The 13,646-nt window shown below is 56.3% G+C and overlaps 1 protein-coding gene across 3 annotated transcripts in view; it reads left to right on the forward strand.

Moving 5' to 3' along the window:
• The first annotated feature begins 5,489 nt into the window (after positions 1–5,489).
• ARFGAP3 (ADP ribosylation factor GTPase activating protein 3) overlaps positions 5,490–13,646 on the forward strand; it is a 62,049-nt gene continuing 53,892 nt past the window's right edge. For all 3 annotated transcript variants that reach the window (XM_045291495.1, XM_045291508.1, XM_045291500.1), the window contains exons 1-2: positions 5,490–5,631; positions 13,167–13,285. In XM_045291495.1, the coding sequence (XP_045147430.1) occupies positions 5,563–5,631; positions 13,167–13,285 (188 nt within the window). In that variant the 5' untranslated portion in view covers positions 5,490–5,562. The remainder of the gene's footprint in view (positions 5,632–13,166; positions 13,286–13,646) is intronic.

Raw genomic sequence — 13,646 nt, forward strand, 5'->3', positions numbered from 1 at the left:
GTCATGTTCCCAAACTTATTTGACCTACTGCCCCCTTGGTGGGGGTGGGGGTGAATGGGGGGTTACTCTTTCCCCCTCCCCACCCTGCAACTAAAAACTCTTGTACCATAGCCCCTAATCCAGGATAAAGTGTAAGTATCTGCTTTTGTGCTATCTCCCATGTTGGGAAACAGTGCCCTGGAGTGTGGGGTTCCCTCTCCCTAAAACATGCTGCTGTACAGCCTGGCTTCTCCCTGGTGGACTTGCCCCTGGTGGGCAGCAGGCTGGTGCCTCCCTTCCTGCCACATCACTGTCTGATGCTCACAGCTGGGTGGGCAGCCACCAGTCTGACCTCAAGACCATGAGTGCCCACTGGGGACACAGGGTTGGTGGGGGTGGGGTGGGGTGGGTGCCTGAATGTACGTGCCTTGTGGTCAAGTCTGAGCTGCTGCCAGTTCCCGGCCAACTGCCCACACACCACAGTGGGGTCCAGGGTACCTGGTCTGCTGAGCTTCCCCTAGGACCACACCCGCGTTTTACAGAAGAGGAAGCCAGTGGACATGGGGAGGCGCAGGTTCCGCTCAAAACAAAAATGCTGCCATCAAGTTGATGCCGACTCTGACCCTGAAGGACAGGGGAACTGCCCTTAGGAGTTTCCAAGACGAAGTCTACAGGGGGAGAAGCCCCTTCTCTCCCCCACAGACCGGCTGGTAGTTTCAAACTGCTGACCTTGAGGGTCCTCGGAGCAGATTTAACCTGGTCTGCGGAGCTCTGAGGCTAGGGTCTTGCTGCTTCCCTCTGCTGGGGACATAGGGCCGCCTGGGAGAGGGAGGGGCGCTGGGACCGCTGACTTTCCAGGACATAGCCTGGCTGTTGGGCTAAGAACAGAACGCTTTCCCTCAGCCCCTTCCTGGATCCCTGGGGCCCCCTCCCTGCTTCCCACCTTGATCCTGTCTACCTGGCCTACCTAAAGTGGGAGGTTGGGCTCCTTAGCTTGTCCCTGCAAGTCACCTGGTCCCTCTGGCCCTAAGTTTCCAGAAAAGAGTGACTCCTGGCTCCCTAGTTGGGAAGGTCAAGTCAGGGCACAGGCCTGTGTCAGAGTGGCACTCCATCCCCCTGACCCCACTGGGCACCCTCAGCCGCGCTCCTGCATTCTCCACACTGGGTCACCAAGCTCTCTTATGGCACGCTCCCACCAAACTACCCCTTCGTTACTGGAGGGACCCCTCCAGTCTGGGAAAAGCCCAGGGGACACTGGGCCCCTCCCCCACAATGCTAATGGAGGAAACTGGCCCCAGTGAGGCTGGCAAGGAGTGATTTGCCCACAGCCACGGAGCCTGCGTCTGGGGGAGCCTGAGTCCCGAGCAGCCCCTCCTGGCTGGGAATCAGCAGGCTCCCTCCTCCTGCCATCTGTCTTCTGCATTCACCAAGCCATGACTGTGCACCTACTGTGTGCGAGGCCAGACCAAGTGAGTGGGATTACTGTGGACATGCAGACGGGGGTGGTGGTGGTGGTAGAGGGACACTGCAGCCCCAGTGTGGCGGTCTTCTCATAAGGACTTGGCTGCGTACACTTCCCCGTGCCCAGACTCACCAGAACTCCATGTGGCCCAGGGCGTGGTGGTCCCCACTGCCTCCCCGCACCCACCTACACCCCCCCACACACACACAGCCTCTCTGGCTCCTCGCAGCTGCTGCCTCCCCAACCTCACTGCTCCTCAGACTCTGGTGGGGGCAGGCAGGCTGGCAAATGGAGTTCTGCCCACCAGCGTCCTGGAAGATCCAGGCCAGGATCCCATGCCTGTCATCAGCCATGGGACCTGAGGGCAGGCTGCCGGGGACTGCAGAGGCCAGGTGGTGGGGTGGGTGCTCCAGAATGAGGGTGAAAGCCACCAACAGGGCTGGTCAGGTAGGGGGTGGGGGAGGGACCAGGAGACCTGAGGCAGCAAAGGAGCCAGCGAAGGGGTGGAGGGGCAGCTCGTTCAGGTGTTTGCATCCTGGTTAGAGGTGCCCCCGGGTGGAAGACCTTCAACACACTCGGCTTAGGTTGAGTCCACTCAGAGAAGGTCTGGGCATGGACTGGGGAGAATTCAGCCACTGAACCCCCTCCAGAGCCCCGTTCTCTGACCCTCCTGGGCCTGTGGGAAGTGGACACCGCCCTCCATGCACGATGGGTGTGTACCGAGAGCGGTTCCCGAGTTCCCATCTGCCTGACTGAAGTCTGCTGGTGTTGGCCCCAGGGGTAAGGGGCAAGAGCTGCGTTGGTTTGCACGCGGTGACTCACCGGGTGACTGTCTCGGCTGGCCGGCCTGGCCTTTCCTGACGGTGACATTTGGCTTTATGCAAGCTCCCCTTGGACTGTGAAGCCGCTAAGTCAACAACACACCCTTTCACGTGGTCACAGCCATAACCAGGGTGCCTTTGAGAAAGATAAACATCAAAGACAATTACCCAGGAGGCCAGGCGGACCTGTTTGTCTGGGCCTCTCCTTCCAAGTGCTTCTGGTCTTAAAACTGTCGTGGCTCACATATAAGTAGGAAGAACTCCCCTCCAGGCACTAAGTGGGACCAGCTTTCCTATTTAGAGGAGGAGCCGTGGTGGTGTACTGGTTATGCACGGGTCTGCTAACCACAAGGCCAGCGGTTCTAAGCCACCAGCTGTTCTGAGGGAGACAGATGGGGTTTTCTATGCCAGCAGAAAGTTAGTTTGTTGGCACTGACTCACTCAGCGGCAGAATGTATTTCCCCCCCTATTAAAGGGTGTGGCTGCTCCTTGTAAACACTAGAAAAGGGGGGCAGAGTTCTGTAGGGCTAGCCTAGTAGCCCCCCTCCGTCTAGTTCAGGGGTTCTCAACCTGTGGGTCATGACCCCCTTGGGGGTCAAATGACTCTTTCATAGGGGTCACCTAAAGCCATCAGAAAACATATTTCCGATGGTCTCTGGAGCAGACACAGCTCCTGTGTCCAGGCGGGTCTGCCCACATGCAGATACGGTCACCTACGAGTAGGCATGAAGACTGTTACTTACCCATGCTACACCAAACTTCAAGACAAAATTTCACTTATTTGTAATCAGAAATAAATAGTTCACAATATATAATTACATTTTGTTTTTGTGATTCATCCCTATGCTTTATGTTTAATTTGTAACAATGAAAATACATCCTGCATGGAAAACCAATTTACTCTGTACAGTTTTAAATCATAAAACAAGTTGTATGTATGGATTATGATGAGTTGTATGAGCCCCCATATTTTTTTTTTAAGTTAAAAAAAAGAAAATACATCCTACATATCAGATATTTACGTGACGATTCATAACAGTAGCAAAATTGCAGTGATGAAGTAGCAATGAAACTAATTTTACGGTTGGGGTCACCACCAATGAGGAACTGTATTAAAGGACCTCGGCATTAGGAAGGTTGAGAGCCACTGGTCTGATTCTGACGCAGACACCATTGGACAGTATAAATGGCTCTGTGGATTTCCAAGACTAGCTCTTTCCAGACGTAGCCTCTTCTTTTTCCCTCGGAGGGGCTGCGGAGTCCAAACTGCTGACCTTGTGGTTAGGAGCCCATCGTGTATCTCACTATGCTACCAGGGCTTCCCTAACCGCTTTGCTCGAAAACACTGCCTGCTGTTCTGGAAGATGACACCTCCCGTCTTTGGGGAAGTTCCAAGCTTGGGTTTCTGGAAGCCTACCTTCCCTGTAAGCTTCCAACTTCTCAGAGTACCTAACTGGGCCTCTTGAGCTGAGGGCATAGTTCTGTCTAAGGAGGGCTGCCTGGGGACTTCCCCAGGTCTCCATGGGAAGCTGCCCGGCTCAGATGCTTCCTTGCTAACCGCCCTGGGCAGACAGCCAACCAAGGTTCCGAGAAGTGGAGGTGTTGAGCACGGCTATGGAGTTTCAAAGTGGCTGAGCCGGGCCTGAAGCCAAGGCTTTACCTTTGACTCCCAACCCCGCTATTTGCCCAACCTCCACTCATGGAAAAGAGGCACCTGGTAGCCAAGGCAGTGCAGTGGCTAGTCCATTGGCTGCTAACTGAAAGGTCAGTAGTTCAAATCCACCAGCCGTGGCAGGGGAGAAAGATATGGCTGAGTTCCCTCCATCACTGCCAACAAGTCGATTCAGACTCACACCAACCCCATTGGACAGTGTAGAACTGTTTCCCAGGGCTTCCCAGACTGAATCTTTCACAAGAAGAAAGCCTCATTTCTCTCCTGCAGAGGGGCTGGTGGTTTAGAACTGCTGACCTCGGGGTCAGCCCAACATGTAGCCCATGACACCACGAGGGTTCTTTTACCATAAAGATTTACAGCTTTGGAAGCTCGATGGGGACAGCTTTTTCGTGTCCCATCCGGCCACCCTGAGCAGGAACGATTCCACAGCATCAGGCTTGGTTCTAGGTTTTAGCTAGGGCAGGGTGGCCCAGTGGTAAAATTTCCTCTCGGCTTCCACCTGGGAGGCATCCGTTCCGTTTCGGGCCAGTGTACCTCAGTGCACCTGCCACCACCCGTGTGTCAGTGACGGCTTGCCCGTTGATGCAACGCAGAACGGGTTTCAGCAGAGCTTCCAGACTACCACAGGAGAGGAAGAAAGGACTGGCCACTGACTTCTGAAAACCAACGAAACCGGACGAAGGCAGCCTGGCCTATCTGCGCACGCGCGGGGTCACGGGCTCGCTGAAGGGGCTCCATCAGGGCTGACCGTTAGAAAAGACAGCCCAAGGCCAGCACCCACGGGGGTTCAGAACCAAGCATCCTCTGCTGTTCTCACGCCTCGGTTCTGAGAAGCGTTTGCTTCAGCGGAGCCTGCGCTTTCGACAGCATTCGATGCAGTCAGCAAACGCTCAAGAAAACCAATGTTCGCGGGGCTCACGTCAGCTGCGGCCGGCCAGGCCGCTGGGCGCTGTGAGGAATAGCGGCCCCGCCTGAACGGTCATCTCTACAACCAGCGCCGTCGCACTCGCAGCAGCTGGTGGATTCGAACCGGTGACCCCAGGTGAGCGGTCGAATGCTTCACCGCGGTGACGACGGGGCTCCTTCGGCCTCAGGTGAGGGCAGGGAAACAACAAGGCCGCTAGCCAAAATCCAGCCGGTCGGGGTCAGGGCGGCGAGAGGGCTCTGCCTCAGTTTCCTCCTTTGGCATTCGAAGTGCCGGGCTTCGCTGTCCTCGCGGGAAGGACGTGGGGACACCTTGGCCATGGAGGCCCTCCGTCAGTCCAAAGCACCCCCTTTCGTGGTTCCCTACTCCGGCCGGGCGCCCAGCGACCGGACTACGAAGCCGGCCAGCGCGCCAAAGCGCTAGAAGGCGCGCGAGCCCTGCACGCATGCGCACAGGAGGCCCGGGGCGGGGCTTCCGAGGGCGGGGCCGGCGGCCCTCCCGCGGGACGCGCGCCAGGAAGGAGAGCGGCGCGTGCGCCTCGCCTGTGGGCGGGGCCGGGGGCGCGGCTTGCCGGGGGCGGGTCCTGGCCGTCACGCGCAGCCCCGCCCCCGGCCGTCGTCGGTGTCCGGGAGGCGGCAACCGCTCCTCCTCGGCCGTTCTAGGTTGGTGGAGCCCGCTGCGCCTCGGCTCTTTGGCGACCATGGGGGACCCCAGCAAGCAGGACATCCTGAGCATCTTCAAGCGCCTCCGCTCGGTGCCCACCAACAAGGTAACGGCCCGCCGGGCGCGTCCTGGCCTGCTGGGCATCCCGGCCGGACCCCGCCGGCGCCCGCGGGGAGGAGGAGCCGCCCGGCTGTGACACGTCGCACTGTGGGGCCGCGGCGGCCTAGCCTCGCCTGCCCGGACGAGGGGGGCCTCGGGGGCGCACACCCGCGGGGCTCCGGGGGCTTCCGGGCTGGGGCAGCCACCCGTGCGGTCCTGCCACCGGGAATGGGGGCTCCGGAGGGCCCGGGATGGGGTGGGGGTACACGTGTGGGTTCTTCAGGGAACTGGGGGGTGGACACTGGGGATGAGCTCGGGGGCTCCTGGGAGTGGGGCTGGATGCCCGGGGGGGGGGCTCCCCAGGGGGCTGGGGAGGATGTCACAGGACACCTGTCACCCAGCGAGCCCCCCCTACCCCCCATGGCTCTCCCACTGGTGACCCGAGCCTCATAAACCCAGATGGCCTGGCTGGCAGCTTGATCAGGACAGCTGCCCCTCCCTACCCAGCCACCACCCCCCCCTGCAGTTCCTGGGGAGGGTCCCTGAGACATTTTCCCTAACTGACAAAGCTGCCCAGTGGTCAGGGCCATGGCTGCCTGAGAAAGTTGATCACAAACCCTGCCCGGGGCTGTTTCTCCAGACAACTTTCTGCCCCTGGCGGGAGGCGTGCTCAGGACAGGATGTGGCATCATCGGGAGAATGACATCCTCATCAGAGTGTCACAGGTCGGAGTGCAAAGGGCTGTGCAAAGGGAGGGTGGACTCTCCCCACCCCTCCAGGCTGCCCCAGCCCGGCCCTGCCCTGTCCCCCTGTCCCCTTCCCCAAGTGAACAGCTGTTAGCAAGCATGTCCCTGCTCCTGGGGAAACTGCAGAGTGGACCAAGTTTGGGTGGTTTTGTGTCTTTCTGGTGGTGGTGATGGTGGCTGCTGGGTGCCGTCAGGTCAGCTCACAGTGACCTCATGTGTAGCAGGAGTTTTCTCAGTGGTCATCTCCCTGGAAGCAGGTGGCCAGGACCCATCTCCTTGGAGCCACTGCTGGGAGTCCCAACCACCAGCCTTTGGGGAAGCCGTTACATGCTCTTTCTCTGGGGCCCCAGGGCTACTTGCTGGTGGAGGACACCCATCCTTTCACAGCCTGAGCCGGGCAGTTGGAAACTGTGCCTTGGGAATGATGGCCGGTGGGCCGGAAGCAGAGAGGGGAGTGCTTTGGCGCCTGGTGCTTTCCTTTGGCAGTGTCTTGATTTCCGATTTCGATTGATGGAGACTAGCGAGTGATTGATGGGCTGTGGAGCGTGGCAGGTCAGGCTCTGCCTTGCACTCCACGGCTGTGGGACTTTGTTCTGCCGTCGTTATCACAGGACCTGATCCACGTGTGTTGTTTGATTACACTCACCCCAGGAAGGGTGCCCTTTCTAAGTGTGGCATCAGTGTCTTCACACCGACTTCTGTTTTTTTCCTGGTGTGAACATTTTATTGTGATTTGAGTGGATGTTTACAGAGGACATTCGCTTCAGCAGGTTGTCCGAATTTTGTTTGGGGACAGTGGTCGTGGTCCCCTCGATGTAGCAGCCCTCTCCCCACTTTGTCTCCGGACGTCCATCCATCCCTCTCCCTGCCCCTTCCTGCGCCCTGAGCTTGGTTTTTGGACAAGCACTGCCCTTTGGGTCTCGGCGGGTCAACTGTTCTGCAGGGCGCATTCCAGGTGATGTTACTACGGACTTTATAGGCCCGTCTGCCCCTTTCCTGAAAGGCGGCCCCTAGTGGTGGGTTCAGCTTCAGATTTGAAGGGTGTCTACGGGCCATCGTGTTGGGGGCTCCATCAGCCCCACTTTTGAGGGGCATGCGTGGGCTTGCATGTACGTCCCTCCGACCCACTTTCTAGCCCTGCCCCCCTCGAGCCCCCCTCCAGGTTGACCACTTTGTACCATATGTCCCTATCTGAAAGTGGGACATGGGCTCTGTCCAACTCAGGGTTCCTGTGAGCATTCTGTGAAGTGAGGTCATCCAGGATGTAAGTGAGGACCTCTGCAGGTGCTGACTGCATCCGAACGGCAGACAGACAGACTCCTTGCGGTCCAGTGGGGTCAGACTCCCGACCCCAGGTGGTAGAGTAGAACGCTCCAAAGGGCTTTCTCCACTGTCATCTTTACGTCAGCAGACAGCCAGGCCTTGTTCCTGTGGTGCCACTGCGGGGTATGGCCCGTCCACCTTGAGGTTGGTTACCAGTCAAGTGTAGCTGCTGTGCCCTCCTGAGACCTCCCTGCCCATTTTAGCCACCAGTAAGCATGAGCTATGATTTTTATGATGAGGCTTAGAACTCACCCAAGCCAAACACAGTGTCATGGAGTCCCTGCAGACTCACCGCCACCCTCTAGGACAAGGTAGAATGGCTCCTGTGGGTTTCTGAGACTGCCACTCCTTCCGGGAGCAAAAAGGCGTGCTCCTAGGCAGATGGTCTTTTACAGTAGAACGAATAGAAGCAGGGGGCAGAAAGAGCCACAGTTAATGTTCTACACCGTCTGCTCCAGGTCTCAGTAAAAGGTGAGTTCGTTTGGTCCTGGGTCTGAGGCTCCTGCCTAGAGAGAGATGAAGGCCCGTTCTAGACCTCGCACAACGGCCTGATGCGAGGTGGTTTGTTGGGGGCATGGAGAAGCACTCTCGGGTGGATGAGGAGGGAAAGGGAGCGTGGATCACTTTCAGACCACCAGAGCCAGCTCCCACTTCCGGCGGTGCATCGGTACGCGTTGACTCTGGGTCTGGAATTCCCACTCCCACCTGTCAGGCTTTGCTTGGTGTTGTTTCCATGCGTCCGTTTTTGCACCCGACCTTGTTGCCGTTGTGTCTCGCAATTGCATAGGTTATTTATCCAGCAAATCTTCCTGGGGGTGGAGGTGTGCTGGGCACCGTGGGAAGCACCGGTGAGGAAAAAGACGCTGCTCCCACCTGCGGGGGAGCTGATGGTTTAGAGCCGGGTGTCCCCCAAGTGGGTGAGACCACCCCCAGGAGCCCCCGGGACCAGCCAAACCCAAACCAAACTCGCCACCATTGAGTCAATTCTGATTCATGGTGACCCTGTAGGACAGGGTAGAATGGCCCCTGTGGGTTTCTGAGACTGGAACTCTGTACAGGAGTAGAAAGCCCCGTCTGGTGGTTTTGAACTGCTGACCTTATGGTTAGCAGTTCCACATGTAACCATTATACCACCAGGGTTCCTTTGGAACCACCCAGGGGGCTGCAGAAGCAGATGCCTACACTGTATCCTGGAGGAGGGGCCCCACTTCAAAAGGCTTTCATTGCCAAGGCGGCGCTGAGTAATTTTTTTTTTTTTTTAATCAGAAAAGTTTGGCAGTAAGGCCTAACGGGTATGGGAACCTGTGACCTGGAGGGTGAAGCACAAGCAGGTGGCATGTGAGGGGCGGTGTGATGAAGGGGTGGGGTGGGGGCACTCTGGAGGAACTGCTTAGCTGTGTCACACTGTCCACCATTCCTTCTCTAACGTGGGGATCCGACTGGCTATGTATTTTATGGGGCCCGGTGCAAAATGAAAGCGCAGGGCCCCTGTGAACAAACTCTTACGGCTCAAATGCTGGCCACTGTGTAATTGCTCGGGCCCCACGCCTGCCCCGGCTGCTGGCCATGCCAGGGAGAAGCATCTGTTGCCAAGATGGCAGTGGTGAATGCCCCCGACATGAAGCCCTGCTCCAGGTCACGTCATCATTGGGCGCTGTCTGGTCACCACGCTTTCTCTCTCTCTCTCTCTCTCTCTCTCTAGCTGTTAGGGGACTTCCCAAAGCCTACCTTTTTTTTTTTGAAGTAACATTACTTGGTAAGGCCCTTATATTCATAACATTTGGAACCCATATCAAACAATTGTGTGGGACCATGAAGAGACTGTGTGTAAAGCTCTAACAGAGGAGGACTGGTCAGTTTTGCTATGGCACTGGTCATTTCAGAATCAGAAACAGAAGACCCCACAAACTTCAAGAAAGAAGAGACACAAACGGAGGGCAAATGGAACCCCTGGCTCAAGCGACTAAGCAGCAAAGAGGTTCCAGAGACAGCAACACCGAGACCACGAGTCAGAGCAGACGGGCCTCACCAAAATCGTGAAAGAGAAGGCTGAGCGGCCCAGCCCACTGAATTAGGTGGTAGCCAAGCAGTCATGTTGCTGAGCGCCTTAGGACAAAAACAACACCCAGCTGCTACCTTGGCTGAGAAGACTTGTAGACAGAGGAACCGGATCGTTATCATCTTGTTTCTTGTTGCTTAAATGCCCATGTGTTAGCCCCAAGGCCAGAAGTTTGAAACCGCCAGCTGCTCCAGGGTGAAAGATGAGGCTTTCTACTCCCCTAAAGGCGGACTGTCTTGGAAACCCACAGGGGCAGTTCTACCCTGTGCGATAGGCTCTCCATTGACCAGGCAGTGAGTTTGTTGTTTTTGTTATTGCTACAGTATTGTGCTCCTGAGTCGGCAAAACAAATAGCCCGGAGGGAGGGAGGGAGGGATTTCTCTTTCACCCTGGAGGCTGCTGTGCTGCTCCCTCTGGGGAAGGCTGCGCTGGACTCTGGTCTGGGATCCTATCTCAAAGGGAGGTGTGGTCCTGCTCCCGCCCGGATAAGACAGTCCAGGCAGATACGCTGCAAGTGAGACTTCCAGTTCCTGGACCCTGCTGGCTCTCCCACCCTGACCTCAACCCCACCTGTACTGGCAATAGACTCAGGTGACAAAGCATGACAGATTAAGCCGTGTTTCGAAGGCCCTCAGCCTCGTTGGTGGGTCAGGAGGGTCGTGAGGCAGCCCTCTAGGGACCCCACTGCTCTGACCAGCACCTGACCTCTGTTGTAGCTCCATCTGTTCGCAGGACCTTTTGCCACCCAGGCGCCCTGGCCTCCTAACTACCCTTGTAGGCTCTGTCCTTAAGGGCTCAGAGGCCTCCCAGAGCAACCTGCTCCCTTAGGAGCTGCCTGTGTGGGATCCAGAGGACAACAGCAACTGGAAAGTTCGATGGGAGACTGTGGGGCTGTGAGTTTATGTTGATGGAGGTGGGAGGGGGAGAGGGTGGGGGAGGAGAGCAGTTACCCATCTGGAAGCGTGTCCCCCGGTGACCAAAGGGTGTACACGTAGAAACTGTTGAATTGGTGTGTGTGTGTGGTCCTGTGTATCTTCTCAGTAATAACAACAGAAATGAAATGTATGGCAACAAAGCACACCACATGAGGTGAATGGAATGGCACCTTTCATGCCACTTGTGGCCCCCAGGGCCCACCCCTGCTCTTCCTTGCGGCCCTCCAGCCAGTCATGGGGAGGGGTGGGGCTTTGGGCCCGCTCAGTCTTCTCCTGCCTGCTGCTGCCCTCAGCAGGCTCCAAGCCAGATCTTTCTAGAATGGACAAGCTTCGCCCAGGTGTGTCTGCTGATAAAGAGCTTCCAAAGCATTCTTTTTTTGAGGGGGTGGGAAGGAGAGGAAGAAAAACAATTCTCCCATGAGCAGAATTTTCACTACTTTGTGGTTCAGAACTTGGTGAAGTGGAAAAGTTCTTTCCATGAGAGGCATTGTATTATTCAAGGGCCAGTCTGGGGAGGCCCAGTGGGCACTGGGCTTCAATGGGACAGGAGGGGCCAGGGATCCCCGCTGAGCTGGCTGGAGTGGTGGGTGTTACCCTGTGCTGGGCGCCTGCGGTGGGGAGGGCTTGGCTTTCCAAGCTCGGTGGGAGCTGGAAAAAGACGGCCGATCCTGTCCACAAATACTTGCTGTGCTTCTCCACTCTGGGCAGACTTCGAAGGCCTGGCCTGGCTCCCAGTGCCCCAGCTGGGCAGTGAGCTGTGTGGTAAGCATTTCGAAGTGACCTGGGCAGAATGGGGCAAGGAGCTTTACTCACTGTGTGTGTCAGTCATACCACAGCAAGACAAGACAACAGGTGTCTGCTGTCTCACCCCGCGGGCTGAGGGTCAGGCCTACGGGGCGGCTCAGTGGGATGGTGACCTTGGGGTCAAGCTGTAGACCAGGCTGGGGTCTGAGACCTCAGCTCCTTGCTACTGGGAGCCCCTCCATGAGGAGTGCCATGTGTCCTGGAGACATGGCCTGTGGCTGGCCCCAGAGCTGGGGAGCCAAGGGGGAGAGAGAGCGAGAGAGATGATCTCCCTAGTGTCTCTTACAGCTTAACTCCAGGAGGGAATCAAGGCACATCTGCCACATTCTATTGGCCAGTGTGACGCCCTGGGACAGCCAGGGAGGCGGGGACACAGGGTAGGCTCCCTGGAGGTGGTCGGGGGGCCTTCTCTTAGAGACTGACTGCTGTGCCCTCCTCTGGCTGGGAGAGAAGCTGTGGGTTCTGTCCAAGGTGGGCGGGAAGGCCACACGGGAGCATTCAGAGCAGGGGAGGCTGGGGGCGGCACAGCTAGTTCATTCATGTGGCCAGTAGACCCTGCTGATGCCACAGCAGTCAGTCAGTCTGAGGGGCTCGGCAAGCCCACGTGCCCTTCGCTGCACGTTCTAGTGAGAGAAGTTGACATTCGAGGACTTCCGCCCCACCCCTATCTAGGTAAGATGTTTTCTAAGACCCATCGACAGTCTAAAATGTCACGTGTGGTAGCTTTTGAGCAAACCATGTAGTGTAGTGCACAGGGGGCTCATTGGACTGTCAGAAATGACAGGCTCAGGTTACAGTAAACACACTCAACGGATTTGTGATGGCTTTCTAATGCTCTTTTATTAAAGTGTGTCTGTAAACTGTTTATATGTAATGCTTCTAACTCCAAAGGCAGATGTAAGGGGCTGCCCTGTGGGGTACCAGCCCCCACAATCAAACGAGTTTAAGGGTCGGTTGTGTGACTGAGGGGTAAAATTAAAGAGATAAATATAAAGCAGACAAGATAAAGCATGCGAGTGCTCACCTCCGAGGGCCATGATCTCAGCAGCCAGGTCCAATCAAGACATATATATACACTTAGGGGACATGCAAGCCCCCCTAATTACATCATAACAGGAAGGGGTTGTACAATAGGCAGACGTGCAACAGGAGCAGGATGAGCTAGGGGTGTACATGCAATAGGGAGGGGAGGCACTAGGGATACACATGGGACAAGATGGCAGCCTATCCTTGGTCCTCCCTGAGTTGGCTTGTCCTTGTCTTTGGGTTCTCCTTCAGGGGACCAATCCACTGTCCTTATCAGCAGGGAGTGGGCCCCATCCAGGGTGGGACAGACTATAGGTCTGATTGCTTTAGATGGCTGATAACCCTCAGGGAGATAACCTTTAAGCACTTGACCTCCAAGTGTATATAGTCATTGACCATGTGTTAGCAAGCAACACCTTAGCTTTGGCATATATTATGGGGGGACAACCTGGGGAATAACTTTCTGTTTCCCGCACTGCACAAGTCTGTGGGAAAATAAACAGAAAAGATAATGGAGTGGTTCCCACAAACTTTTTGAAGCCCTCCCTGGTAAAAATCAGATTTATAAAGGCAATGAAAAAGAAAACTAAAACAAAGGTATGAAACCGTGGAGTCCTTGGAAGCCATCACAGAATTGTTTTCCTTTCAGATATGTTTTGACTGTGGTGCTAAGAACCCCAGCTGGGCCAGCATAACGTACGGGGTGTTCCTCTGCATTGATTGCTCGGGGTCCCATCGATCCCTGGGTGTGCACTTGAGTTTCATCCGGTGAGTGTCGTTTCTTCATGGGCAGGCATGGGGTGGGGGCGGGGGTGGAGGTGGGAGTTGGTGGTGTTGGTCCCTGGGCCTCTCCCCTCCCTTTTTCCCTCTGCAGGTTGGCTTGACATCAAGCAGAATGAGAGGTTAATTGTGAGTTATGGAGACGGAATTACACAAGCTGGGCATAAGGATGAGTTTTCTGTTCAGTTACTGACTTATACTCGGTTCTCCAGAGGAGCAAACCCAGCAAAGTTTCTGTATGTACAGATACAGAGAAGTCTAATGTCAAAGAAATGACTCACACAATTGTAGCAGCTGGCAAATTCCAAGTCCATGGGTCAGATCTCAGGCTGGAGGATTTTCCTGACTC

Source organism: Echinops telfairi, unplaced genomic scaffold (genome assembly GCF_000313985.2).
Source record: "Echinops telfairi isolate 266 unplaced genomic scaffold, ASM31398v2 ScPeMD7_2;HRSCAF=8, whole genome shotgun sequence".
In the NCBI taxonomy this organism is placed as follows: domain Eukaryota; kingdom Metazoa; phylum Chordata; class Mammalia; order Afrosoricida; family Tenrecidae; genus Echinops; species Echinops telfairi.